This window comes from Hypomesus nipponensis, chromosome 13 (assembly GCF_054491055.1).
Source record: "Hypomesus nipponensis isolate SF chromosome 13, ASM5449105v1, whole genome shotgun sequence".
NCBI lineage: Eukaryota > Metazoa > Chordata > Actinopteri > Osmeriformes > Osmeridae > Hypomesus > Hypomesus nipponensis.
In genome coordinates, this window is record NC_140373.1 from 13011626 (window position 1) to 13037248 (window position 25623).

At 47.4% G+C, this 25623-nt stretch overlaps 2 protein-coding genes and 1 long non-coding RNA gene across 4 annotated transcripts; 1 reads left to right on the forward strand and 2 right to left on the reverse strand.

Annotated features, from left to right (window-relative positions):
- Positions 1 to 1316: 1316 nt before the first annotated feature.
- Positions 1317 to 6369, reverse strand: LOC146260307 (sulfotransferase 2B1-like). The gene is made up of 6 exons (XM_084670175.1): positions 6030 to 6369; positions 3992 to 4203; positions 3513 to 3639; positions 3102 to 3196; positions 2545 to 2725; positions 1317 to 2012 (listed from the first exon to the last, which is right to left on the reverse strand). The coding sequence occupies exons 1-6, from the start codon at positions 6166 to 6168 to the stop codon at positions 1903 to 1905; spliced, it is 864 nt and encodes a 287-aa protein (XP_084526301.1). The 5' UTR covers positions 6169 to 6369; the 3' UTR covers positions 1317 to 1902.
- LOC146260308 (uncharacterized) lies at positions 5314 to 6833 on the forward strand. The gene is made up of 2 exons (XR_014729521.1): positions 5314 to 5453; positions 6640 to 6833. It is a non-coding gene; the product is annotated as an uncharacterized LOC146260308 (long non-coding RNA).
- Positions 6431 to 24782, reverse strand: radil2b (Ras association and DIL domains 2b). 2 transcript variants are annotated; one of them, XM_084670174.1, is made up of 18 exons: positions 23966 to 24782; positions 22876 to 23075; positions 22393 to 22567; positions 21022 to 21254; positions 19998 to 20446; positions 18380 to 18682; positions 17820 to 18260; positions 17651 to 17688; positions 17185 to 17384; positions 16821 to 16933; positions 12072 to 12336; positions 11793 to 11971; positions 10884 to 11028; positions 10248 to 10423; positions 9682 to 10075; positions 9409 to 9557; positions 7463 to 7541; positions 6431 to 7080 (listed from the first exon to the last, which is right to left on the reverse strand). In XM_084670174.1, the coding sequence occupies exons 1-18, from the start codon at positions 24109 to 24111 to the stop codon at positions 7067 to 7069; spliced, it is 3699 nt and encodes a 1232-aa protein (XP_084526300.1). In that variant the 5' UTR covers positions 24112 to 24782; the 3' UTR covers positions 6431 to 7066. The 2 variants fall into 2 exon arrangements, with proteins under 2 accessions (XP_084526300.1, XP_084526299.1); XM_084670173.1 differs by having other exon boundaries at positions 7463 to 7602.
- Between the last annotated feature and the right edge of the window lie 841 nt (positions 24783 to 25623).

A 25623-nucleotide genomic window follows, 5' to 3' on the forward strand; every position in this document is an offset into this window, starting at 1 on the left:
GGCCTATCATTCAGAAACTTTCTTTAGTTTTGTAATGTTTTCTTAGCCTACCTCAATTCTAAGTCTAAGAGTCCGACCCCTGGACTTCTGTGTGCGTGATTTTACAAGCGTTGTTTGGGGTACTGCGTTTATTTTCTTCCGGGATTATTAATCTAAATTAATGCACTGACTAATAAAGTAAATTGTTAAAACTCAAACTTTTGATTTTACTGGGGCACAGCGGGTTGGGGTACATGCCCCAGTAAAAAGGGTTCAACGGCGCCCCTCGTTCTGTGGTCTGTCTTTGGATCAGTCCTGCATTTCAGCTCAAGTCAGTGTTGACACACGGCATTTCAAAATGAAGACACATTTGTATATCTTTTAGGCATGTAAGATTCTAATAGTTATATGAATAACCATAAAACCCTTGAATAGCCCTTGAACAAGGCTGGTGTTGATCATATGCTGTAGCCAAAGTCAAGCACTGGAACTTTTCAACCCCACTCTTACTTTTTTTGTGTGCTTTTACCACTCTTGGACCACATTGATTCATGTCAATTGTCTTTCAGATCCCGATTTGGAATGGTACCAATAAATATTTCTGTGATCTTGGGGCCCATCAAAGAGAGAAATGAAAGAGAGATAAAAAGAAAGACATACAAAGAGAGAGGTAACAGAGGTGACCATGAGGGAAAGAGTAAGTCGCTCTGGATAAGAGAGTCTGCTAAATGACTAAAGAAAGAAAGCTGTCCAAACAGAACTCTCAAGTCTCTATCGCCGCTATTATTTTGCTTTCCATGGACTAGTTTCCATGGAAACAGAAGACCTCCTCACCGGTGGTAGTCAAGGCCCACCAGGCTGACCCCGTTAAAAGCCAGGATGCGGTCACTGGGACCCAGTCTGCGGCTCCTGGCTGTGGGGGAGTCAGGAACCACAGGAACCGACTGACAACTTGACTGCTGTTAGAAAATAAGATAATTAGCATCAGTTTTTCATGACTGTCTGTAACTTAGCCAATAGTTTTTACAACCTGTTCACTGAAAACAACTGCTCGGAACAAGTAGTCTAGGCCTAGTCATATTTTTGTTATCACACAATGACATTATAAAAATCTCTTTCCAAATAGGCTTAATAATTTTATCATCACTAAATACATTGAGTTGTAGTGCATAGTCGATGTTATGGGTCACTTTTTAAATCATTCAATGTGTTATAGTTATATCATGGCCATGGATACATTAATCATTGCATCTGTCTTTCAAAGATGTCAGGTAAAAAAGCAATTAAGCATCCTCTCATTCGCCCTGATAGGAAAGCCCCTAAAGTTTGACTGCCACTTGAATGAAGTACATATTTTATTTTATTGAGGCAATTAAAATGTTAACTGTGTTAGACTGACACTTAGGTTTGTTTTTCAATAATAACTTGTGTTCATTTAGGTTTTTACTTTTCTCAGTGATTAGTCAGCAAAACATCACATTGACATGTTTGAAATCACATATCACATGTATGTGTGCTACAGTATGTCTAAAAGACTGGGGCTCAAAGGTGATCAAATAAACACACCTGAGACAGATTGTTCACTACTGCTTCAACTACTAACAGATAGAAAGTTTCATTACACATGAACTTTGTATAATGACACTTTTTGAAAACAGTAAATTTGTCACCCCCCCCCCCCCCCACACACACATACTTTTTATTAAGAAGATTATATCTAACGACTGCATCCTCAGTTATAAAAGTTGTCCCACCAACATTAGAAAACAAACATACACACCTGGTTGGAAGATAGTCAAGATAATTTGTAACTAAGCTCCCATTTTCAAACTAGGACATGAAGGCAGTTGATCTAAACAGTTGCCTCGGACATATGTACTGTACATTATTTATTACAATAAACTATAACGGCTATAAGGAAAGTCAGTTCCACACAAATTTGTATATGACGTCCTTCATTTTGTCTCTGTAAACAGCATCAAATAACTCTGCTTGGGCCACAGTAAGCTGGTTCTTCCAGTCTCCTATGACTCCTGGGGAAAAAGGCACACAGAAAATAAGAATAATAAGTACAATCACAATGCAAATCAATGAATACAAATGTTGACATTAGTTTTTTCTGGATTTGTTTGTTGTTATTCTGTCTTTCACTGTTCAAATAAACCTATTTAGTTAGGAATATTTAAGATCAACACTAACAGTTGAAGCAGATAATTTTCTCCAATCTAGTTGATTTTTCTTCCTTAGCTCTTGACTACAGAAATACTGTAGAACTGTGTCTCTTCTGAACCTTGAGTACCCGATGTACTTTCTATACTATTTGTATCTTTGTTTGGATAAAGTGTCTGCTAAATGAATAACATGCTAATGTGTCAGGAAGTACAGAAAGTTCAAAGCAAAATAACCAAAAGTCTAGCTTAGTGAAATAAAAGCATTTGCCTGCAGATCAAAAGTTCCGAGGTTCAAACCCACCCTGTATATCATTCTGAATTCCTCCCTTGTGGATCTTAAAATAAAAAAAAACTAATAAAGAAAACATCCTTAAGAATACAAGGAGGGTGGTACCTTTCCTGAGGAATTCTGATTTGGTCTGGTCCATGAACTCGCTTGGTACCAGGGAGTAGTTGGACATCTTGTTTTGCTTCATGTTCTTGAACATGCAGTGGTCTGCTATCTTCTCAACCACCTCGGGGGTTAAGGACCTGTCCATGTAGAGGGCAATCCTGGTCACAGAATCCCTCAGGTCCTGCCAGGATGCAGAAACAGTGGTGTAGTTACTCAACCTGCTTTCCTCCCTGTGGTTACCCAATCATCACAGCTTATTCTGTAGTGGACCAATGGGAAAAGAGTAAACCATTTAGAACAATCAATTTTTTAAATAAAATTCTCTATGGCAGAAAACAGAGTAATATTCCATGAACTGACATCACTGTAAAAAATGCTAAGGCATGAACAAACACTATTTGGAAAAGGACTAAGCTGTTCAAGACAAGACAGAAACCGTTCTCATTTGATACAGTCCAACCAATGTGTTAAAAGTATGTGTGTATTGTACTGATCTTCATTCATGGCATACCATAATACTGTGGTAGAGATCTGCTGGGATCTAGTAAGACACTCACCCATATCATCTCCTCATAGGAGATGTACATAACACGGTCCTGGTCCTTTGCATTCAACCAACCCTTAATGTGGTCGAACCATGAACCAAACATAACTGAAACCACAAACACACACAACTTCTCATACAGAAAACTTCAATTTACATGCTTGATGTATCAGCAAAGATTAATGGTAATTAATTAGAGAAAAATTACCTCGATGACAACATGAATACAATTTAAATTGAATTAATCAATTTAAGATATTGTATGGTGTTTTGTATTGTGAAATGTTGTCCCTGACTACTAAACTGTAATGGCATGGGTATCTGTATCCACAGAGAATCCATGAACAATAAACAGCATGCATGGACAAGTATATTTCCTTCCGCTAACACAGACACGCAACACCTACGTTCACCAGCACAGTACCTTTTCCGTTGAGAAACTTCTGTAAGAAATCGTCCTGTGATTGGGGGTTAACCAGGTAGGAGGCCATCCCATAATAATGGTAGGAAGATGTGAACACATCTCTGGGGTTCCTCATGATGTAAATCACCTGGCCAAAGAACAAGTCACACTAATTGATGAATCATTCATCTTAGTATTAAATCAACTATTAAATCAACAACCCTATTACCTCTGTAGGAAACACAAGGTTCACAGTCTTATCTGAGGTCATACTCACTCACATAATTGCCATTCATGCAACATCCCATTCAGTTTTCAAAACACACATATGCACCACTATTATATTCCATTTGCACCATCACCTTCCATGGTCGGTGTTCAAAATGAGAGGGGGAGGGGCAAGGGTGGTCTTGGATCCCCAATAAGAGTTGAATGACCCTGTGCTATTAGTGTTACATATACCATGACCCATGACCTTAGGATGGGAGACTGCACCCTACCTTGGGCTTGTCTTTGAAGAAGGACTGGGGCATCATGTCATAGTGGAAGTGTGTGGCAAACAGGCGAGGAGAAGGCCTCTGTTCCAGGTTGAGAACCTGGGCCCTGTGTTCCTCCAGCCAGGGAACCCGGTCCCAGTTGAGCTGGGTCAGAACTGAAGTCAAGTCCCCACCACTCTGAATCAGGGGAGTGATCTCCTGCATCCATGTTGTGCCTGCAACACAGGCATTTGCATGGTTATTTAAATGGAAGTAGTAGGCTACTTTACTGTTTGTAAACGGGTGACTAGCATTCTGAAGTTATAGGCTACTACTTCAGCTACTATTATCAGTCTCCTTAATTTAAGCACACATTTTTGGGGTAGCATTTACTTATATTTTAATAAACGCAGATTTGTGACATGGAAATCCCAGCAGAGGATACACATGGAAAGATTATGGGTCCAGGGCACTATGTTTGGCTCAATTCGTTTCCATTGCAAAATTCACTGCATGTACAGACAAAACAAATATTGCAATATATGTAAACGAATTCCTGAACGTGCAGGATACATGTAAAACTATCTGTGATGGGTGCAGCCAAGCTGACTCACTTAGAACCTCAATGTTCTTTTGTACTCAACACAGACATTTCAGAAAAAAAAGTATTTAATCCAAAAATATGTATTTTTGTTTGTTTTCTCAATAACTTAAAAAAACTATTTAACAAACTCAGGATAATACGTAACAAGTTAACTGTCATTAAGTGCAGGTCAAAAGACCGTGTTGCTCAAAGGTCCAATAGCTCCTGCCTGTTTAGTGGGATTCTTACTCTTTTATACTAGAATAAACAGGCAATCAAATTATTCCCAGCTTCACTGGTCAACTATCAATATTTTAATTTCTACAGTGCAACACAGGTTCTTCTTAGTTGTCATAATCTTAACATCTCAATACTCAATTACAACATTATTACATAAAACTGTTATTTCTATAGAAATGGCTACAACACTATCGTTGGTATAAAAACATAATCATAAGCCCGAGGGCTACTTATATTCAATGTAGCCTATCGATTGTAGCGTAAAACTGTTTTTGGCAGAAATCTTCCCTCAGAATGCCTGCGCCTTTAATTGTATATACCGGGACAGGTTATCCCTTCTCAGCTTGAGAAATGGTTGAAATATGTGCGGGGGCGGCGGGTAGAGTCAACCTTGCCTAGGGCGCCAAATGTGCTAGGACCGGTGTTGGGCCGAATTCCTAGCCTGGCTGCCAGCCCAATTTAGCCCCGCCCACAAACACATTTGGTCGGGAAGTTGGGTCTGGGGTAGCTAGGTTGGGGAAAAACTATGTCCAAACAGGAGCTGTTCGGAGCAATGAATTTGTCAGGGTGGGCTTCATATGATGATGGACAACCACGGCACCAAAGAGCGCTTGGGTTGAATTCGTTTTCAACAAACAACTTATTACGCTGCTCCGATTGGTTGTAGGTATATCCAATTGAGCGAAGAAGTATTTTTTCCGGGTTCAGTTGAAAAACGCCCCATACTCACAGCCCAACGGAGCGGTTTCAGACTCCTATTCTGATTAGAATTATCAGTATTGTCATATGACAGTGTCAGGCTACTATGGAGCTAGAAAGCTGACAAAAGTATGTGAATTTGAATATGAAAGATCTGAAATATTTGCATGTCGAATTTCATAAGACTGAAATATGTTAGGCTACTGTTATATTTCAGATCTTTCATATATATATTTATATATGATTATATATATATGAATCTATATTTCAGATCATATCAAAATTCAGATACTCTTGTCAGCTTTCTAAATGCTGTTTGAATTCATGTATTGAGTTTGGTTGGCTCACGGCAGAGCAACCTGGCGAATGTGTCCCTTGTTTGTTGATGTCAATACACGAGACTTTGCATCTGAACTTGAACTTAGCCTCTCCCGACCCTTTCTTAAGACGCAACCTGGTTTTAGCGGAAGACACCACAGTCCATAACCAGACTCGTGGATACGCCATTCTTCCATACAGCCGTTGACTGTAAAAACTTACCAGATTTCGGATATGTCACAATAACAACGTCGTCCGGTCTAAAAGTGAATTGTTCATAGTATGCAATGCTCTCTGGAGGATGTAACAGTTTAGGAAGATAGACTCCTTTGTAGACGGTGTATAATTCCTCTTCGGTCATGCTGCTTCCAAAGTGACAGCAACCTCGCAAACAGAAAGTGAACCTTGGACTCTAGAACTTTTGTAGACCTCACTGATATTATCGGTCTTCTTGTCATTCTGATACGAATAGTCAATCGTGCTGCCTCTCTCTCCCTATCAGAACCTGTGCCACCGAGAAAGGGATAAAATGTGATGTTGTAAGGAATTGCATCCACTGTTTTTGGATCATTGCTACATTTCAGCTCAAGTCCGTGTTGACACACAGCATTTCAAAATGAAGACACATTTGTATATTCATATATTTTCGGCATGTAACATTCTAATAGTAATTTGAATAACCATAAAAACTTTGAAGAGCCCTTTAACTAGGCTGGTGTTAATCCTATACTGTAGCTAAAGTCAAGCACTGGAACTTTTCAATTCCACTCTTGCTTTTTTGTTTGCTTTGACCACTCTTTGACCACCCTGATTCATGTCAATTGTCTTTCAGATCCCCATTGGAATGGTATCAATAAATATGTCTGTGATCTTGGGGCCCATCAAAGAGAGAAAGACAAACACGCCAATGCATCAGAGTCAAGGCCTACGGAGTCAGCTACACCGTGAGCATCATCATGTAAAAACAAGGGTCCGTTATCCTCCGTTAATCTCCTCACATATCAATATTAAAAAATCCAATGAGCATGTGTTGTTTTATCATTGATTACACACTATCTTCTTGTCTTCTTGATGCTTATGGACAGTCTTATATTCAAGGTTAGCTTGTGGGTTTACAGTGTCTGTCCCCGGATAATGTCCTGGAGGTTGGCAGCTGGGGAGGCAGTGCAGTAGGGCCGGTCAGCAGGGGGTCTGGATGGCCTTAGCTGTCCAGTCGGACCTGGCCACCAGCAGCCTCGGTCTCTCCCCTGACCCCTGGATCAGCTCTTTACCCCTGGGTGGGAGAGATACAGAGAGATGGAGGGAGAGATACAGAGAGATGGAGGGTGGGAGGGAGTGATAAAGAGAGATCGAGTGTGAGATGCAGAGAGGTGGAGAGTGAAATACAGAGAGATGGAGGGATAGATACAGAGAGATGGAGGGAGAGATAGAGAGAGATGGAGGGTGGGAGGGAGAGATACAGAGGGAGACGGAGAGAGGTCAAAAGATCCAGAAAGACAGATGAAAAGAAAGAAAGATGAGAGAGAGATGGAGAGGTAACAGAGGTGACCATGTGGGAAAGAGAAAGCCGTCCAAACAAAACTCCCAAGTCTCTATCGCCGTTATTATTTTGCTTTCCATGGAATAGTTTCCATGGAAACAGAAGACCTCCTCACCGGTGGTAGTCGAGGCCCACCAGGCTGACCCCGTTAACGGCCAGGATACGGTCACCGGGACCCAGCCTGCGGCTCCTGGCTGCGGGGGAGTCAGGAACCACAGAGCGGATAAAGATACCGGACATCCTCAGGGGAGTGTCCTGCAACCGGCCAGACAGCTCAGTGGTTCATATATACAGGAAGTATGTAGACATGTCTGTGTGCCAGTGATGTAGAAATATACTGATATGGAAATCTCAGTGGTGGACCATTTTACTGCAGATTATGAGGTCACAGTTATTGTTAAAATACAAAAATGCATATCATGAGTGCAAAAAATAATACACGTCAGTAATTTACATAATATTATTACTATATGTATGTATAATCACTGTATAATATAAGTCATGAACAGATGTCAATGGATTTACAGTTTTCATTGCAATCATTAGGACCTTTTTTTTTCAATACTTGGGTCACATTTTCAAAACTCTTCATGCAGTTTTCCTATGCAACTTTCAGCTTGGCACAGAAGTTATTTTCCCATTCAAAATTCACTAAAACTACCAAAACACATTGTACATGACTCAAATCAACACATTCTTACATTATACTAACAAAGGTTGTCACCCAACAAGCGCATAAACATTGACCTAAAAAACATTAGCATTACACAATGGGTGGTGAAATGCTACATTGTCCCATACAAGAACAAATGTTGGGCCATTTTGCCTCACTGCAACCTGTTCCTCATCAGCCACAATCCTTCCACAGAGGTCATCCAGGAATTAAATGAGACGCTCAGTGTGTATGGGCCAATTAGTGGTTTATGTAACAGCAGACCATCAGGTGTTGTCAATGAATGCATTTTGCGCCAAAGCAATGACAAATTATCCACAGATTAGCCAACACAGACTGCTGTTGTGCTCACGGTATGAAGATTTTAGAAAATGTAACCTTAGTATTGAAAAAAAGAGGTCCTAGCGATTGTCAAAAAATAATGTAAGAGGGAAGGGAATAATAATAAAGCCTCGATAAAGCATCAAGACTGCACCTTTTACACACAACCACCAGGGGTCAGCAGTGTCAGGGCTATAAAGCGGTGATGAGCTAGTGATGTGCCACAGCTAATAACCTGGACTCCTCTCTCGACTATGAGTGATGGATCGTATATGCTTACTTAGAAAAGGAATGTACACTGAGATGAAAACAGGGCCCTAACCAAACACCCCCCACTGACTTCCACGTCTCTAAGAAAACACAGCACCCAGGACCACCCTGCAGCGGAACTGAACACCAGATGCAAAAGGAGAGCTGACACCGAAGGAGATAGAGGCTGCGTCTCACTTCTGTCAGCGAGCCTACTTCCCTCACAGTCTGTATGGCTGCATCTCACTACTGTCAAACCCCCTACTCCCCCTTCATGTATCTGCATTGATATTGATAAACCCTGTTAAAACTGGGCAAAAGAACCCCATTGGTCACCCGCTTTCATGGATCCTCATTAGGGAGATAATGGTTACTGATTGGAGCTAATATTTAACTGAGTCTGGTAGGCGTCCTCGCCATTCCTTTAGTCCAGTGCGGATCATGTTGAGGACAGAAGGACAAAAGAACAGTGCTTCGGAACTTTCGGGAAAACGTATGTCCCTGTACCCTGCAACCAACGACTTCTGCTTTTACCAGAGATGGATGCATTGGATCTTTGACCTGTAAGAGCCCCACCGCCTATCAGATAACCATCAGGCCAACTTTGGGAGGATGTGGGGGTGGAGGCGATGACGACTGTGAGTTATTCCCTGCTCTAAGTGGGCTCACGCTAAGGGTCAAGGTTGACACTCACTCACTGCAGTCATGGGCACTCTCAGAGGACGGATCGCGTGTGTGCGCGCGCGTGTCTGTGTGTGTGTGGAGTTCTTGTGCACGGAGCGGTTTGAGGAGAACCCCGCTTCCTCCTGGCCACTCACCCTGGCGTCCACAAGAGCCAGGCCCAGACCTCGCTCTCCTCGCTGCAGCTCCAGAGTAAACACCTGTTGATCCTCCTCCTCCTCCACCTCCTCCCCCTGGAGGATGCTGTCAGTGCAGTCTGCCGACAGGAAGTCTTCCTCAAACACATCTGCTGAGAGGGTGTTTTTTCGGATTCATTGATGAAAACGGATTCCAACAGTGACCATCTGGTCTGACTATGGCGAAGGCCGTTTTTTTTTCTTCGAAGAAGTCAAAAAGAAAGTGCTCTTTACCGTCTTCCTGGTGGTCCCCGCTGGTGAAGCTGCTCCAGGGGGGCTCCCCCTCTCGCCCTCTCCCCCCGTAAGGGTGCTCCGTCTCTGGGTCTAGCGGCTCCAGGGTGTGGGGGGTGTTGGGTGGGGTGAGCAGGCAGGAGGGGTCCAGGCCCGACCTACTCACTCCCCCAGGCTGCATCTCTCGGCTCTGGAGCTCCAGGCTCCGTAGCTTCTGGGTAAGGAGGTCCCCGCAGGAGTCAAGCCCAGTGCCAGGGCCTCCTGGGGGGGGAGGCCCCTGGAGGGAGGCCTGGGAAAGGAGCTTCTCAGCCGGAGGAGTCTCCAGAGGCTGCAGACAGGCCTTGGGGAGTGCGGCCATCTTGACCAACTTTGCCTCCAAAGGGGCAGGGACAGAACCCTGGAGGGAGGGAGAGGGTCTCGAGAGTAACCATGCTCAGCAAGGAGGAGGCTGAAGTGTGGGGAATAGGTACACTTGTGCATTATGTGTGTGTTCCAGGAATCTCAATGCAGCCTTCCTTGTATTTTGTTACGAATGGCCGAAAAACCCTGTGTGAGAGTGTGTGTATTACCTGTAGTGGCGTTTCCCCAGTTGTGTGAGATCCGGAGAGGGAGCAGACGAACGCCCGAAGTGTGTCAAGCTGCTCTCGAAGGGCAGGGTCTCCCACCACCCGGCCCAGCTCCAGGACGAAGCCCCCTCCAGGGAGCAGCAGAGGGGGGTGGCTGTCGAAGCTCTCCAGCACCCCAGCTGAGGAGAAAGGGAGGTGAGGTGGTGTTGTGAGGGGGCGGTGGCGGGGTGAGGAGAGGCTTGGTTAGGATGGTGCCAGGGCAGAGGGAGACATTACCCCCCACGAACACCTACCACCACCCCCACCACACCTCACCCCCCCACACCTACCACCACCCCCACCACACCTCACCCCCCCACACCTACCACCACACCTCACCCCTCCACACCTACCTACCCCCCCAGCACACCTCACCCCTCCACACCTACCACCACCCCCACCACACCTCACCCCCCCACACCTACCCCCCCCACCACACCTCACCCTCCACACCTACCTACCCCCCCAGCACACCTCACCCCTCCACACCTACCACCACCCCCACCACACCTCACCCCCCCACACCTACCCCCCCCACCCGCAACTCACCCCCCCACACCTACCACCCCCCCCCCCCCCCCCACCCCCATCTCTCCTCACCAGTGTTGTCAGCCTCCAGCCTGTCTTGAAGGGTGGGGGTCCAGGCATGGGGGCAGGGTGGCGGCGGGCTGTAGCCCGCCAGCAGGTGATGCAGCTGGGCCGGACTCAGGGAGGGGAACTCGGATCGCAGGGTGGTCCAGGAGGCCTGGGGAGGATGACGGTGTGGTCGTGGTCAGCATCAATCATGCACGACCACTGCTCTGTCCCTCCCAGCCCCACAACAGCCTCCCAGAGTGATCCACACACACACACACACATACACCGCCCTCCAGTCTCTCTAGCTGCGTGTCTGCCTGGTGAGGTCAGGCTGCCTATGGAATGACTGGTGTTGCAGCTGCGAGTTGGAATAGCAGACTGGTTTGACTCAAATGTGTTTCATGAGGACTCACACCACAGAGGGTTGAACCCTGTCACATGACATCAAGCAAGGGAAAGAAATGGACAGCGAAAGAGAGAGAGAGTGAGAGAAAGAGAAGGACAGAGACAAAGAGTTCCCTCAGAAGATCTCGGTTGAGGTCTACAAACAGCATTTTTCGCAAAGGGTGACACGGCTGAGAGGGTAGGTCAAGGGAACTGTACTGAAGTAGCCCAACGTCATTTTCCTTCGCTGAGCATGAAAGGGCCTTTGTTTTCTCACGACTTAATCCTCACACAGTAATCTCCCCGGTTAATCATTTCTGTAGACTGTTATATCCAACTGTGTGCGTATGTGTGTGTGCATGAGAGTGAAGCCTGCCTATATACATGTGTATGTGTGAGTGTGTGCATGTGTGTGTTGGATTACTATACACCTGCCTGTGGGTACATGTGTGTGTGAATATGTACCTATGTGCGCGCATGTGTGTGCGTACCGGTAAGCCTGCCTGTGTGTGTATGCATGTGTGTGTGTGTGTGTGTGTGTGAGCTGACCTGCACCAGGCTCTCCCTGGGCGTGGCCAGTAGGTTGACAGCGGAGGAGAGAGTGTGTGTGTGCTCCGACACCAGCTCTCCCAGGCCTGGCCCAGAAGCATGAGCCCAGTTCAGCAGCAGGTCCAGGTTGGCCCGGACGGACACCCCTCTGGACCACTGGTAGAAACCGGACTCAGAACCTGCACGCACACACGGAAAATATCATAAACCACCATTTGTATTCGGTGAAGCATTGTAAACAACAACAAAAAACGCGCGTCCCGACGTCGGCCTCCCCACCTCTCTCCATGAGCTTGTTGAACAAAGAAGCGTTGACGAAGTAGAAGAGGTAGGCGAGGAGCTGGGAGGAGATCTCCTGGTGGACCTGACAGTCCTGGAGCAGCTGTCTGGTCTCCTTCAGAACCTCCAGGACCTGCTCCGTCTCCCCGGGGACCAGCAGACCACCGCTGCCCAGGAACTGCTCGCTCTGCCTGGGCATCGGCTGCTTGCCGCTCCCCTTGAAGGGGTTACATTCCAGCAGTCCTGGCAAGATAGGGTACAGGGCCTAGGAGGGACAGAACGGAGTTGGCCGCAGCTAAAGTGGAGACGTTTATCATGTAAAAAAAAAAAAAAGAACTCCAGTTTCAAGACCACCTATTAACCAGCGTGTAACACACCACACACCCCATATACAAATACACACCACGCAAACAGATATCACACACACCCCGTGCACACACCATACCACACACACACCACACACACACACACAACACACACCACATGCACAGTGCAGGAATGTGAGATAAGATAATTCTGCCAACAGGAGATCCCATGGTAAAGGGATGCATTTCCCATTCCGTCATCCCATTTTCTCTCTGTCTCTATTTCCTTCTCGTTTTCCCTCTGTCCTCCTCCCTCTCTCCATGCCGTCCTCCCTCCCTCCCCTCCCTTTTCTCTCTGGCTGTGTGACCAGAGCGCAACTCCCTCCACAGCCAGGATTAGCCTGCTGGAGCAGAGCACGACAAGGCTAGCTTTGTTCAGGATAATTGCACACAGATATCCCCAAGCCCCCCCATCTCCATACGTTCCTCCCTCCCTTCTAGCACCCCCATCTCTATACGCTCCTCCACCCCCCCCCCCCACGCCTACAACCCATATCCATATGCTCCTAACCCCCACCCCACCCCTCCACACCCCATATCCATATCCCTACCTCCCATCCAGCCTCCCTTTCATCCCCTCTCCTCTCAGCCTCCAATCCAGCCTCTCCTCCAACCCCCCCAGCCTCCCATCCATCCTCTTTTCCTGTCCCCCTAGAACGCCCCCCCCCCCCCAGCCTCCCATACAGCGTCCCTTTGTACCCCCCCAGCCTCTCTATCAGACTCACTAGACCAACCCCCCCCCCCCCCCCTCTAGCCTCCCATCCAGCCTCTCTTCTTGTCCCACCAGACCAGCCCTGGCAGTGGGTCTACATTTTTGACTTTTGAGTCTGGCTGGTGTGGGCTTGGCATGGGCTTGCTGCTGACTGGCGACTTCTGGAAGAATCCGCCCAGGCAGATAGATCACTTTACACCAGCCATCCCCAGCTGGCTCCATATGTTACTGGATGAAAACCCCTGTAATGTAAGACTGTGGAAACGGGTGGAAATGAACCCAAACAATGTCCCGAGGGGGAGGTTTACAGTTGGGAAATGTTCCTCTTGTCAAAAGTGTATGGTGCTTGACCCAGCAATCCTCTCTCCTCCTGTATCCAACATCTACTTAGGTTGTCTCGCTGGCTAGGCCTGTGTGTGTGTGTTCATTTGTGTTTCTCTGTGGTTGTGCGGGTCGTTTGTTTGTGTGTCTGTGTCTCTTGGTCAATATGTGTGTGTGTGTAATTATTTGTGTCTGTCTGCCTGCCTGTATGTGTACGCGTGTTTGTTGGGATTGCCTGTCTGTAGATAACGTGTATACAACATTCTCGGGTGTGGCCAGTCACCAAAGCATCATCAAAACACCCACACACATTTTGGATGCACCTAACCCTGAAAGGACACTTTTGAGTGTTTCTCTGGTTGGAGGGGAGCGTTCCAGGCTGGTCTCTTTAGTGTTTCTCTGGTTAGAGGGGAGAGTTCCCGGCTGGTCTCTTTAGTGTTTCTCTGGTTAGAGGGGAGAGTTCCAGGCTGGTCTCTTTAGTGTTTCTCTGGTTAGAGGGGAGAGTTCCAGGCTGGTCTCTTTAGTGTTTCTCTGGTTAGAGGGGAGAGTTCCAGGCTGGTCTCTTTAGTGTTTCTCTGGTTAGAGGGGAGCGTTCCAGACTGGTCTCTTTAGTGTTTCTCTGGTTAGAGGGGAGCGTTCCAGGCTGGGGTTCTGCTCTGTGTGATTCAGATGGGAGTATACGCTGACCACGCCAGCTCTGGAGGAAACAAGTATTGAGTATGGAAACAGTCTCCTTCCTGTTCGCTCTGACAGCTTGTCTTTCTCTCCGACGCATACGTCCGCACGCGCATACATGCACACACACTTACATGCATATACAAAATCAGACATGCATACACATTCGGACGCACACAAGGAAGCCATCAATCACAGATTCTCTCACACGCACACATTTTCAACTCATATTCCACACACACACACATTCTGAGTGTTGCCGGGTCCAGTTGTGTGCTGTCAGAGTGATAGAGCACAGCCAGCTAAAACCACAGATCTCAGACGGCCGTGATTGATGGGATTCCAGGACAACCCAGACAACCACACAATCACCCCACCCACACTGCCTGACCGTCCCAGACTGGAGCTGGTTCCGGGGGTGCCATCACCCACACTGTAGGAGAGATCCACCCCTGAAGGAGCTGGTAAGGCATCTCTCTCTCTCTCTCTCTCTCTCCTCTCTCTCTCTCTGTCTCTCTCTCTCTCTCTCTCTCTCTCTCTCTCTCGCTCTCTCGCTCTCTCTCAGAATTTCACTGCTCTCTCTTTCTTTTTTCCTCCAACCCCCAATCTCTATCTCTCTCACACACACACACACACACTCACTCACACTCTCTCTCTCTATTCTGCAGACGTAGAAAGAGGCAGTCAATGGGACGGAGGCTCAAGAGTTCCACTCTCTAGGAAGGTCTATAGTTTCCTCCTGCGAGACATGACACAGCTTTCCTGCCTCTTCCTTCCTCAACAGGAAACAGATATGGACCATTCCTTGGCCTTACGCTTTCTGTGAGTAAGGCCTGTGAGTAAGGCCTCTCTTTCTCATAAGCATCCTAGCTGACACAATGCTTATGTCAGCCTTCTGCTCCAGGGCATACCATGGTCATAAACCGGGTCAGGCCTGGGAGAGGTGATGGGTGTGGAGGTGTGTGGGTTAGGGTGGAGGTGATGGGTGTGGAGGTGATGGGTTAGGGAGTCAGGTGGCCGAGCGGTTAGGGACTCGGGCTAGTAATCAGAAGGTCGCTGGTTTGATTACCGGCCATGCCAAATGACATTGTGTCCTTGGGCAAGGCACTTCATCCTACTTGCCTCGGGGATAATGTCCCTGTAGTTACTGTAAGTCGCTCTGGATAAGAGCGTCTGCTAAATGACTACATGTAAATGTAAGGAGGGGGTGATGGGTGTGGAGGTGATGTGTGTGAAGGTGATGGATGGGTGTGGAGATGTATGGGTTAGGGTGGAGGTGAGGGGTGTGGAGATGTATGGGTTAGGGTGGAGGTGAGGGATGTGGAGATGTATGGGTTAGGGTGGAGGTGAGGGGTGTGGGGGTGTGGAGATGTATGGGTTAGGGTGGAGGTGAGGGGTGTGGAGATGTATGGGTTAGGGTGGAGGTGAGGGGTGTGGAGATGTATGGGTTAGGGTGGAGGTGAGGGGTGTGGAGATGTATGGGTTAGGGTGGAGGTGAGGGGTGTGGAGATGTATGGGTTAGGGTGGAGGTGAGGGGTGTGGAGATGTATGGGTTAGGGTGGAGGTGAGGGGTGTGGATGTTCGTGTGAAGGTCGACAGTTGCTATGACGTCTGTTCTTGACCCTCCAGGAAGAAGATGTGTGTTGGGACACGTGAGCTGTCATGTTCTGTCTCTGTTCGGATTCTGGTTGGTCTGGATGTGGAAAACACTAGTTTCAAATGATCATTGAATTTGGTTTCTTTATATAGACATCTTTGATATGATGGGATTCTGCTACACTCAGAAGGTTAAGTCATTTTAGGATTCAACCACCTGGCAATACTTGACCACTAGCTAATGATGGTAGCTCACACAGACACATACAGGGACGCACACACACACACACACGCAAACACTGACAGACAGGCACACAAATACACACAGACCGATACACACAAAGACAGACACACAAATATACACCCACACACACACACATACATTCACACACAGAGACAGACAGGATGCCACTCATGCACAGACGCACACACACACAAACGCACACACACACGCAGCACAATGCCCTTGCTGTGCTGTGTCCCCTATCATAAGGGCCTGAGTGTGGTGGGGCTATAAGGCCGGTCTATCAGACAGTTCCCTCAGTAGAAGGCCTCTTTATGCTCCGTCTCTCTGATTATTATTCTTTCTCGCGCTACCATCACGTTCTCACACGACGGCCAAGACGATCGAATGTTTAAGCCCTTTTAACAATGGAATGTTTCGCTTCGAATCTTGCCTTCTCGTTTTTTCGACTTTGTTTAAAATAACTTCCACGTGTTGAATTTTCACAACTCCAGTTTTAGAACTAAAACCTAAAACCACCATCGTTCCCAAAGCAGTTCAAAACTGAGGTTTATGCATGGACTGTCAGTTATGGACCAAGTTTACAGTACGATGGACAGCAAGAAGCCTCACATTCTGAGATGAGAAAAAGAAAGCCACTGCCAAACCACTATCAGTAAGCTCTTAAACCATACTGGTCTCATTAAAACTAAAATCCATTGCTACTAAACAAAAGCTTCTGATTGGTCTGGGCAACAGGCTGCTTTGCTTGAGCCTGTAAGTTGAATCCTAAGAGAGCTAATGTCTGCATGTTGTGGTGGGGTTAGGCTGGTGTGTGTGTGTGTGTGTGTGTATACCTTGGTGAGGTAGTAGACACACTGCTGGAAGGTCAGCATGATAACCTCCTCCAGAACTGTCATGGTTTCCTCACTGGCCGACCGCACGCACGACAGACGCATTTCTAACAGGGCTGGCACAAACACACACACATACATACAGTACATAAATACAAACGTAAAATGCACTCCCTTCATGTATGAAGACAATCTGTACATTAAACATACAGTATATTGCTACGCAGAGATGAACAGACATAAGTCAAGAAGATACTGTTTCTGTGGAAACAAAAATGTCCATGCGCATGTAAAGGACTGTTAGTTCCCAAGGAAAAAGTTGAGTTATTGATCAACTTGATGGCGTTACAAAGGTGGAATTCAATACCTATGTTCTCCTCCAACTCCTCCTCCTCCCCCACCTCCTGCTGTTCCCTGCGGCTCCTCCAGGCCAGCAGGGGGGGCAGCTGGTGCTGAATGAAGTTGAGCAGCTCCAGGGCGTTGGACATCCACACCACCAGGGGGCGCAGCGCTGAAAGCAGCTCGGCCACAGCCAGACCTGGCTGCTCCTCTGGGTCTGCGCACTTTCTGTGGCAAGGAGAAGACGAGGGACCAAAGGACTAACGACATCTGAAGTCACACACAAAGCATTGTTGGTATTGTAGTCCCACACAGTATTCACAAAGACTGGGGCAGATCGACGCAGATCTGGATTAAGATTCGGTATGTCTACTCACATCTCTATTCATATCTATTCATTAGTGGCGCGGGGCTATAGAACGATACGACAGAGAGTCATTTGTCATTTGAAGATTGTGTTCTGAAGGTATCGCAGATGTGATGTACAGACTTACCCTTCAGACTGACCAGTGGCCAGCTCCTTGGTGTGTTCCTGGCGAGACAAAACAGCCAACAAATCAACCAAGAAAATCATCCTCAAGCTGAAACAAGCACCGCCTCTGAGCACACATTCACCCTCACCCATACACCCACCCACCCACCCACACCCTCACAAAAACTCACCCACATGGCGTTCTGGACCTGGCTGGCAGTGAGCAACAGCAGCCGTCGGAGGTCCGACGTGTGGAGCCGGGCGGCTGAGTGCTGCAGGCACAAGCACAGCAGGAACGCCACGCTCAGCGGAGGGCGCTCCTCGCCGGCACCCGCCATGGCGACTATCTCCGCGACGACACGCTCCTCGTGCTGCGTGCTGTAGCTCAGGGTCAGGTCCTGGCCCCAGGGGTCCTTCAGGTAAGGAGGGGCCCTTCTGGGGGTTCTCTGGGCGTGTCTGGGTGTCTGGGGGTGTTGGGGCCCCTGGGGGCCCCTGGGTGTCTGGGGTCTGGGGGAGGGGTCTGAAGAAGAGCAGGTGGAGCAGAGGAGCTCTGCTGGAGGGGGTGTAGGGGCACAGCTCGACAGCCAGGGGGCGGTAGCGAGCGAGCGATCAGAAGTTTCCGAGTTGACGTCCTGTTTGAATGTTTGGACACACAAACAAGATGGATTCAACAGGGAAGCACATTTTTTTGAATGCTGGCGTCTGCGTGTGTTTTCATCTCTGGACGCGTGTCTAGACGTAGAGTACACACCTGGGGTGGAGTAACCAGGCCTGTGGGGTCTTTGAACAGGAACAAATAGTGTCCCCCCAGTCCGATGACATCACCGCTGCCCAGCTCCACCTCTTCGCTCACGGCCTCCCCGTTCCTCGTCGCCACAGCGCGGCCGAAGGGGCGGAGCCAGGTGGAGCTCCCATTGCCACGGCGACGCAAGCAACAGTGCCTCGGCTGGATGTCGGGCCCGGAGAGCTGGACGTCGACCTTTGACACCTCGCCATCCCCGCGGTGTCGGCCAATCACGGTGCTCGACCCGCCGAGCAAGTATATGACAAAGTCCTGAGGGAAGACGGAGGGAGTTATGAAGGAGTGAAGTGTGTGGGGGAGGGAGGGAGGGGGGGGTGGAAAGAAATACTGATCTGAGAAAGAGATAGGGGGGTCTGCAATATCGTACGGTATCTTCCATATCGCATAACTTTAACATGTCTCATATCTCTAACATGGAACCTGTGTCAGTTCACAATCATGGATGAACACAGTCTAATTGACCTCCGGCAGTAATCTGATCGCTGAGGTCTGGTGGCATAAATTGGCAGTGATCCCTGTGCGCCCAGCAAACAGGCTCTGATTAATCACCATGACAACAGGACCAGCATGAGAAGATTAACCTCCCTTTGTTAAGCTTGTATTTTCCAACATGGCCAGAATTACTGAATTATTCCTCAAATGTGTTCCTTCAACCCAGTTCTAATTGTTCATGACCGCAGCACGGGGGCGAAGTTAAAACCATTATTCCATCCACTTTTCCTGTGTGATATCAGTTTAATTAGATTCCACAGTGAGTATTTGCAAGACCCATTTGCTAAGGTAAAGTAATATGTTTGTGCGTGTGTTCAATTGGTGTGTGATCATGACACATATGGGTGTGCTTGTGTGTGTGTGGCAATTTGAATCACTCAGTGCCCAGTGGTAATCAGACAGGAAACAGGGCCACTGTCGTCCCTTTCTGCTTCCTGCTCTGTGTTTTCACACACACATCACACACATTTTAGGTACACACAGATCTCTCTCTCTGCGTCACTCTCTCTGTCCCTCGCTCTCTCTCTCGCTCACTCTGTCTCTGTCTCTCTGTGTTTCTTTCCAGAGAAAGACCAGGGCTGTTTCTCCATCTCATGCCTCACATGTTCCTACTGCTGTTTTCTGTTCATGGAGACAGACACAGATCAGAGCTATTTCTGTGATATTGGGAATATCGTCATCCAACACATCCTAAAACATCACTAAAGTAGCTGTGTAATCCTGCCTGTGTGTGTGTGTGTGTGTTTGTGTGTGTCCGTGTCACTGTGATTCCAACCAGAGTCGATACAGGTTCAGTCTCTCAGGACAGCATGGAACCAGAAGAAAGAGCTTTACCTCAGTGATCAATGGTGTTCATGTTTATAGACTAAACACACCACAAACCTGCAGCTTCCTCTGAACACTGGCCTGCTTTGAACACCCTGAGCTTATATGTATGTATGTATGTATGTATGTATGTATGTATGTATGTATGTATGTATGTATGTATGTATGTGTGTATGTATGTGTGTATTTATCTATGTATCTATGTTTGTGTGTGTGAGACTGTGTGTGTGTGAGTGTGTGTAGCAGATACCTGTGTGAGGCTGTACCCACGCAGCAGGAGGAGGTAGGGGCAGTCGTGAGGAGGATGAATAAAGTACTGTGTGACACTATCGTCACTGCTCTCCGTCTCCTCCCTCTCCCACCCCTCTCCCTCCCTCGCCCCTCTCTTCTCCCCCTCTGCCGGTGCTCTCTCCATCCCTTCCTTCTGACAGGGCTCCGGGACACTTTCCTCCTGAGGGTGGAAAAGGGTGGAACCATCCTGGTTCCAAACCTGCCCCTGTTGGTGGTTCTCCTCCAGCTCCTTCTCTGGGTCGTGGCTCTGGGTGTGGCTCTGCGGTGCCGAGGCAGGGGTCTGGTCACTGAGGTCCAGCTCGCTCAGACTCCTCCAGAGACTGTGGCCCCGGCCGAGGGCCCTCTCCATCAGGGAAGAGGTGACCCGCGAGCGGCTCTTCTGGAGCTTCCGGGCCTGGGCGTTGATGCCTGGGGGGAGGGAGGGTAAACATGAGCCTGGAGGGCTGAGGGGAGGCCTGTTCAAACAACCGCATCCACTGTACACGCATGTGTCAACACAGGCTGGAAAAGGGCGACCCCAATATAAGTATTTTTAATGATGCAAAGAGGCGTGCGTGACTGTGTGAGTGAGAGAGAGATGGGGTGTGTGTATATGTGTGTGCGTGTATGAACGTGTTTATGTGCGTGCGGCTGTGTGTGTGCGCGCGTGTGTGAGTGGGTGTGCGTGTGTGTGTGCCAGAGTCAACAGCGTAGGCTACGAACAGGAAACGGCCTCTGCCTCTGGAGAGACAGGTTTGATGGGAAGAGAGCATCACCCTCAGCAGCCCAGAGCAAACGAACACAGATAGGGGACTATCACGAGCTGGGGCCACAGTAAAACAAACAGATAACAGGACGAACCCCTACAGCACTTCCCAGCTGTTTCAACCCTGACCAGGGGCGTTACTGGACAGACATGACTCTACTCTACTTGACTCAATTCAACTCCACCTTTCAGAGTGTGTTTGATTTGAACCTCAGGTGTGATGGGCGGGCAGTGTTACCAGCGGTGACAGTGTCTTTCTCCCTGGCCCTCTTCTCCTCTACGGTGCTCCTCCGCTGGATCTCGAAGCGCCGCGCCAAACCCTCTCGGGGTTTCCATAGCGACTGCAGGAGGAGGGGTTTCTCGTTGTCGCCAACCACCCGGAAGCATTCCATCCTCCACTGGTGTCCACCCACATGGCCAATGGCGTCGCAGAGAACATAAGACTCCGCCTCCTGCTTGCTTAGTCCGTACCTGGGTAATGAAACATTTGTTCCAATAAACAGCTAGTATTGTTATTAATTATTTTGCAAACAGTTAATAAACATCAAAAAGTCAACAGTTCTTTATAAGCAGTTTACATCCAGACGGTAAAATAAAGATTGATTTAATTAGGAACAGACTAAAATAATTGAAAATAATACTGATCCCTTAACACAATGTTGTATTGATAATCTGTTAGTAAGACCTGAGGAATTACTATAATCATCATAACCATATTATACATGAAAAAGCAATGAGGAGGAATAACTACCTAGATTGTTCCGTGTTCTACTCTGCAAGCTCAGAAAGTTCTCCATGACTGGCCTTGTTACCGACAGCAACAAGTTATTTGTGTGTGTATGTGTTGGTGTGTTTTTGTATATGTGTGAGTATGTGTGTATATGTGTGTGTGGTTATGTGTACGCATGTGTGTGTGCGATGGATAGAGGAACGACAGAAGCCTTCTTTCCGAAGAGAGAGAGGATGGAGAGAGAGAGAGAGAGAGAGAGAGAGAGAGAGAGAGAGAGAGAGAGAGAGAGAGAGAGAGAGAGAGAGAGAGAGAGAGAGAGAGAGAGAGAGAGAGAGAGAGAGAGAGAGAGAGAGAGAGAGAGAGAGAGAGAGAGAGAGAGAGAGAGAGAGAGAGAGAGAGAGAGAGAGAGAGAGAGAGAGAGAGAGAGAGAGAGAGAGAGAAAGAAAGAGAGACAGTGAGAGAGAGAGAGTCTGAGCAGACCGGCCTCTAGACGTCTGTGGTCTGTTCTAGAATGTTTCCACATCGCCCATGTAAACGATGATTCTGGCATGCATGCGCTCAGCATGTTATGACAAACAGCTGGACCTGGAGAACAATGGTTCGGCTGATCATTATTCCAGAGCACTTCGTCTCCATTGTTCCCTGCTCGTAACACGATCCACATGTTCTTGAGGAGCCACCTACAGAACATGCTTCGTATGGAAGATCCCTGGGAATATTAGTCATTCCAACAACTCTTCCCTTGATACACAACCAGGCACCATCTCATAGTTGGAGCGATAATAGTAATGCTCTAAGGATGTCACAAAGACATTCACACATGAACAGTAAATGCACACACGTTAACAACATATCACACACACACACACACACACACACCTCTCCAGGGCCTCTTTGACCAGTTCTTTGGCGCTGGAGTGTGTGGTGGCAAGGACACTCTTGTAGTGGGCTCCCTCACAGATCTCACTGCCAAAGATCTTGAGGATGCCCGGAGCCGTGATCTGATTGGACAGCTCGGAGGGGTCCTCAGTGACAGACAGGTCAACAGGGGTCACTAGGCGGCCATGTTGGAGAGGTCAAAACAATGACAGCACTTTAAATACTGATCAGTACATGGACCTAGATATTTGACATACAATTAGACATTCAACGTATCACATACTGTCCACTGAAGAAAGAAGACTGATAAACTGACCCTTCTGATACTACCCGAGAAGAACCCTCAGTAAGGTTCTGTTTGGAACCCTAAATCAGTCCAACAGAACTTGAGAAGGGTTCTTCTTTCATGTTGCCACGTGACAACATGACCAAAAGAGAAAAAGAATAAGACAGCAGTCGAATTCACGTTAGACACCAACGTACAGCTGTCCTTTCTGGCATAGCCAGGAAGAGAGGACCTGCCGTCTCCAGTCAGCGACATGGGGGCGGAGTTAGGGGCGGAGCCACGCTGGAAGACACCAGACAGGCGGTTGGTATGGCGACGGATGCGACTCCGGCTTGGCTGTCTGACGGCCACTGCCACGCTCTCGTGCGACCTTGTGGAGGAACCAGATGAGCCTGACCTGGAGGGAGGGAGGAGCAAGGGAGAGGTAAAGAGAGAGAGCGAAAGATGAAGAAATAGAGGGAGAGAAAGAGTAAGGGAGATGAAGAGCGGGAAGGAGGCAGATGACGAGGGAGGGAGGCAGGCAGGAACAGGGGGAGATGGTAAGGTGAGTGATATAGGAGGTGCGTAGAATTCAGGAAAGACAGTGGCAGGGGAATGATTCACAGAGGAAGTGACAGAAGCAAACAAAAAGACAGCCAGAGTGAGAAGGAGAGAAAGAGAGAGAAAACAAAAGAGTGGTTGAGGAGTAAAGAGACAGTAGAAAAAGTCACATCTTTCCCATTTTGTGACAAACAAATCAAAAGGAATTCTTCAACAAAACTGACTCTTCAACAAAACAAGCCCTCCCAAAAGCCTACTCAGATCCATATTTATTTCAACAAAGTTTAGAACCGAATAGTAAAGACGATACCGTAAATCACTCATTCACATTCCTATATCTAATGGCCACACCATGTACTAACCCATTCATATTTAGTTTTAGCTAACTAAACACTTTATTCACCTTCTGTCAGTCCTGCTTACCTCTCTGCTGAAGTTTGCGATGAAATAACGCAGGGTAGTTTATTTCCCAGCAATCCTGTAAGCTTCTTATTTCAATAAAGTCTTAAAGATTTCTACAGTTACGTCACTTCATGGGTATAAATGCATGTGTGCGTGTCTATGTGTTTCAGAATTTGGACCACTTGGTTACTGCCAAGGATATTATAGCCTTGTACTATATAATAATGTAATTAGGGAACCATTGGGTTTTTGAGAAGTTTAAACCTCACTGAATTAACGTAAAAGCTTGACCAGGTTTGAACAGCGGTAATTTCTGTATGAATTAGATTATAACACATGACTTACTGCAGTGATCCATTTTCACTCGTTTTTCTCCGAAGTTTAACAAAGCGTCTCTTGGGCGAACTAGCAGGTAAAAGTCCGGTCGCGTGTCCAGGTGGCCTCGGCGGCAGAGAACTCAGTTCCTCTGGACTCATCTGTCCGGAATTCATTTAACGTAACCAAACCAATATTTTTCAGTATCGTCAAGGAAAAGCCTTACTTGTTACCCGGTCATTCAAACACCCACAACCTAACCTGTGTATAAGATGTTGATTATGAGACGTTCTGTTATGGATTGTCTTGTTCATCAAGACACCGCGGACAAAGCGCACCCCGCGACAGCTGCTGTCTCGCGGGTGCATTCCATGACACGTCGTCCAGATGTTTGGGTCTCTCGCAGCTGTTCAAGAACTAGAGCAGGTAACTAAGCTAGGTTACTGTGTTCTCCGCCACAGAATCCTCAGTCTTGGAATCGACATTTAAGTATTGGAATAGTTGGAATATTGTATCGTCCACGCTCGTTCGAGAATCGAAGTGTCTTGAAAGTTGAAAAACTTATGAAAAGTTGACTTTGGGCTAACCCCTCTTTCGGGTTGAAAAAGGGGGCGGAGAGGCAAAAGGGTACTGATGCGCGCCAGCGGCAGAGCGCAACTGTTTGGATTTGCCAAGCACCTAGCTAGTTGCTGACTAGTCCCCCATAGATGGCCAGACCAGGGTCCTGCTATTCAACACGCACAGTCACCAGTTGGCTACTACAGCCGTTTTACTCAACGCTCCTCTAATATAGAAGACGTTTGAAAAATACCAAGGTTGTCCGGTCATGGGCCGTGAATTGATGATGGGTTGTCCGAAACAAAATTTCTTCGATTGCCATACTCACGCACCATGGACTCCACCTACTGGCCAGAGGTATAACAGTACAACCATATCAATCCATGTTTCACTTCCTGAAATAACCCATGTAAAAGGGTTCACTGACAGAAATGTGCAAGGTTTGTTGGTACGTCGTCAACCCATAATTTGACGTTAGCCTAACATTATCATCAAGTCGTTCAAAACGGACCGGCCTCTTTAAGACTGACAATAAAGCCTGTGTTGAGGCTGATACAATAATGTTTAGAGTTTATACAATGGACCCACGCATTGATGCTGGTTGCCTCATTTCGAAGTTGTTTCAATGGTCCACTAGAGGGAGTACTTTTCATTGTAAAACACTTGGCAAGTAAAAAAAAAAATATCTGTAGGCTATTTTCCCAGTGCAATTTTGTCTAACCTACCATTATGTATTTAGTCGCGCCGTTATTCGAAATAGAAGCCCCAACTTTCCACCCAACAATCATCTATCACACTTTTAATTCCTCACCCCTCTATAACATAAGCCTATGTTATTTAAGCTTTCAATTTTTCTGTCAGCTAATAAAGTGTCATGTTTAAGTAAAAGGCGGCAGGACGTTACAGCGGTCACCAGAAGGTTACGATCAGACCAGTAGTTTGCCTGTGACGACCTTGCATGTTGGGCAAAGCGAAGCAGCATGGGTTGACGCTCAAGCTCCAGCATGGTCATGATCAGGTCATTCAGCGTCGAGGTTCCAACCCAGGGGGCTGCCCACACCCACACTGGGAGGACCCCTGGTGAGAACCGACTGAAGATCCGGTCGGTCTATAGACGCTGAAACAGCAGG

Excerpts from the sequence above, each read along its gene's own strand:
- LOC146260307 (XM_084670175.1), bottom strand. The coding sequence starts at position 6,168 with ATGACCGAAGAGGAATTATACACCGTCTACAAAGGAGTCTATCTTCCT. Across the intron at positions 3,197-3,512 it reads GAAGTTTCTCAACGGAAAAG|TTATGTTTGGTTCATGGTTC; the intron begins GTACTGTGCTGG and ends TTGTGGTTTCAG. Across the intron at positions 2,013-2,544 it reads ATCAGAATTCCTCAGGAAAG|GAGTCATAGGAGACTGGAAG; the intron begins GTACCACCCTCC and ends CTTTTTCCCCAG.
- radil2b (XM_084670173.1), bottom strand. The coding sequence starts at position 24,111 with ATGAATTCCGGACAGATGAGTCCAGAGGAACTGAGTTCTCTGCCGCCG. Across the intron at positions 18,261-18,379 it reads GCCTGGTTACTCCACCCCAG|GACGTCAACTCGGAAACTTC; the intron begins GTGTGTACTCTA and ends ACATTCAAACAG. Across the intron at positions 11,029-11,792 it reads CCAGGGAGAGCCTGGTGCAG|GCCTCCTGGACCACCCTGCG; the intron begins GTCAGCTCACAC and ends CATCCTCCCCAG.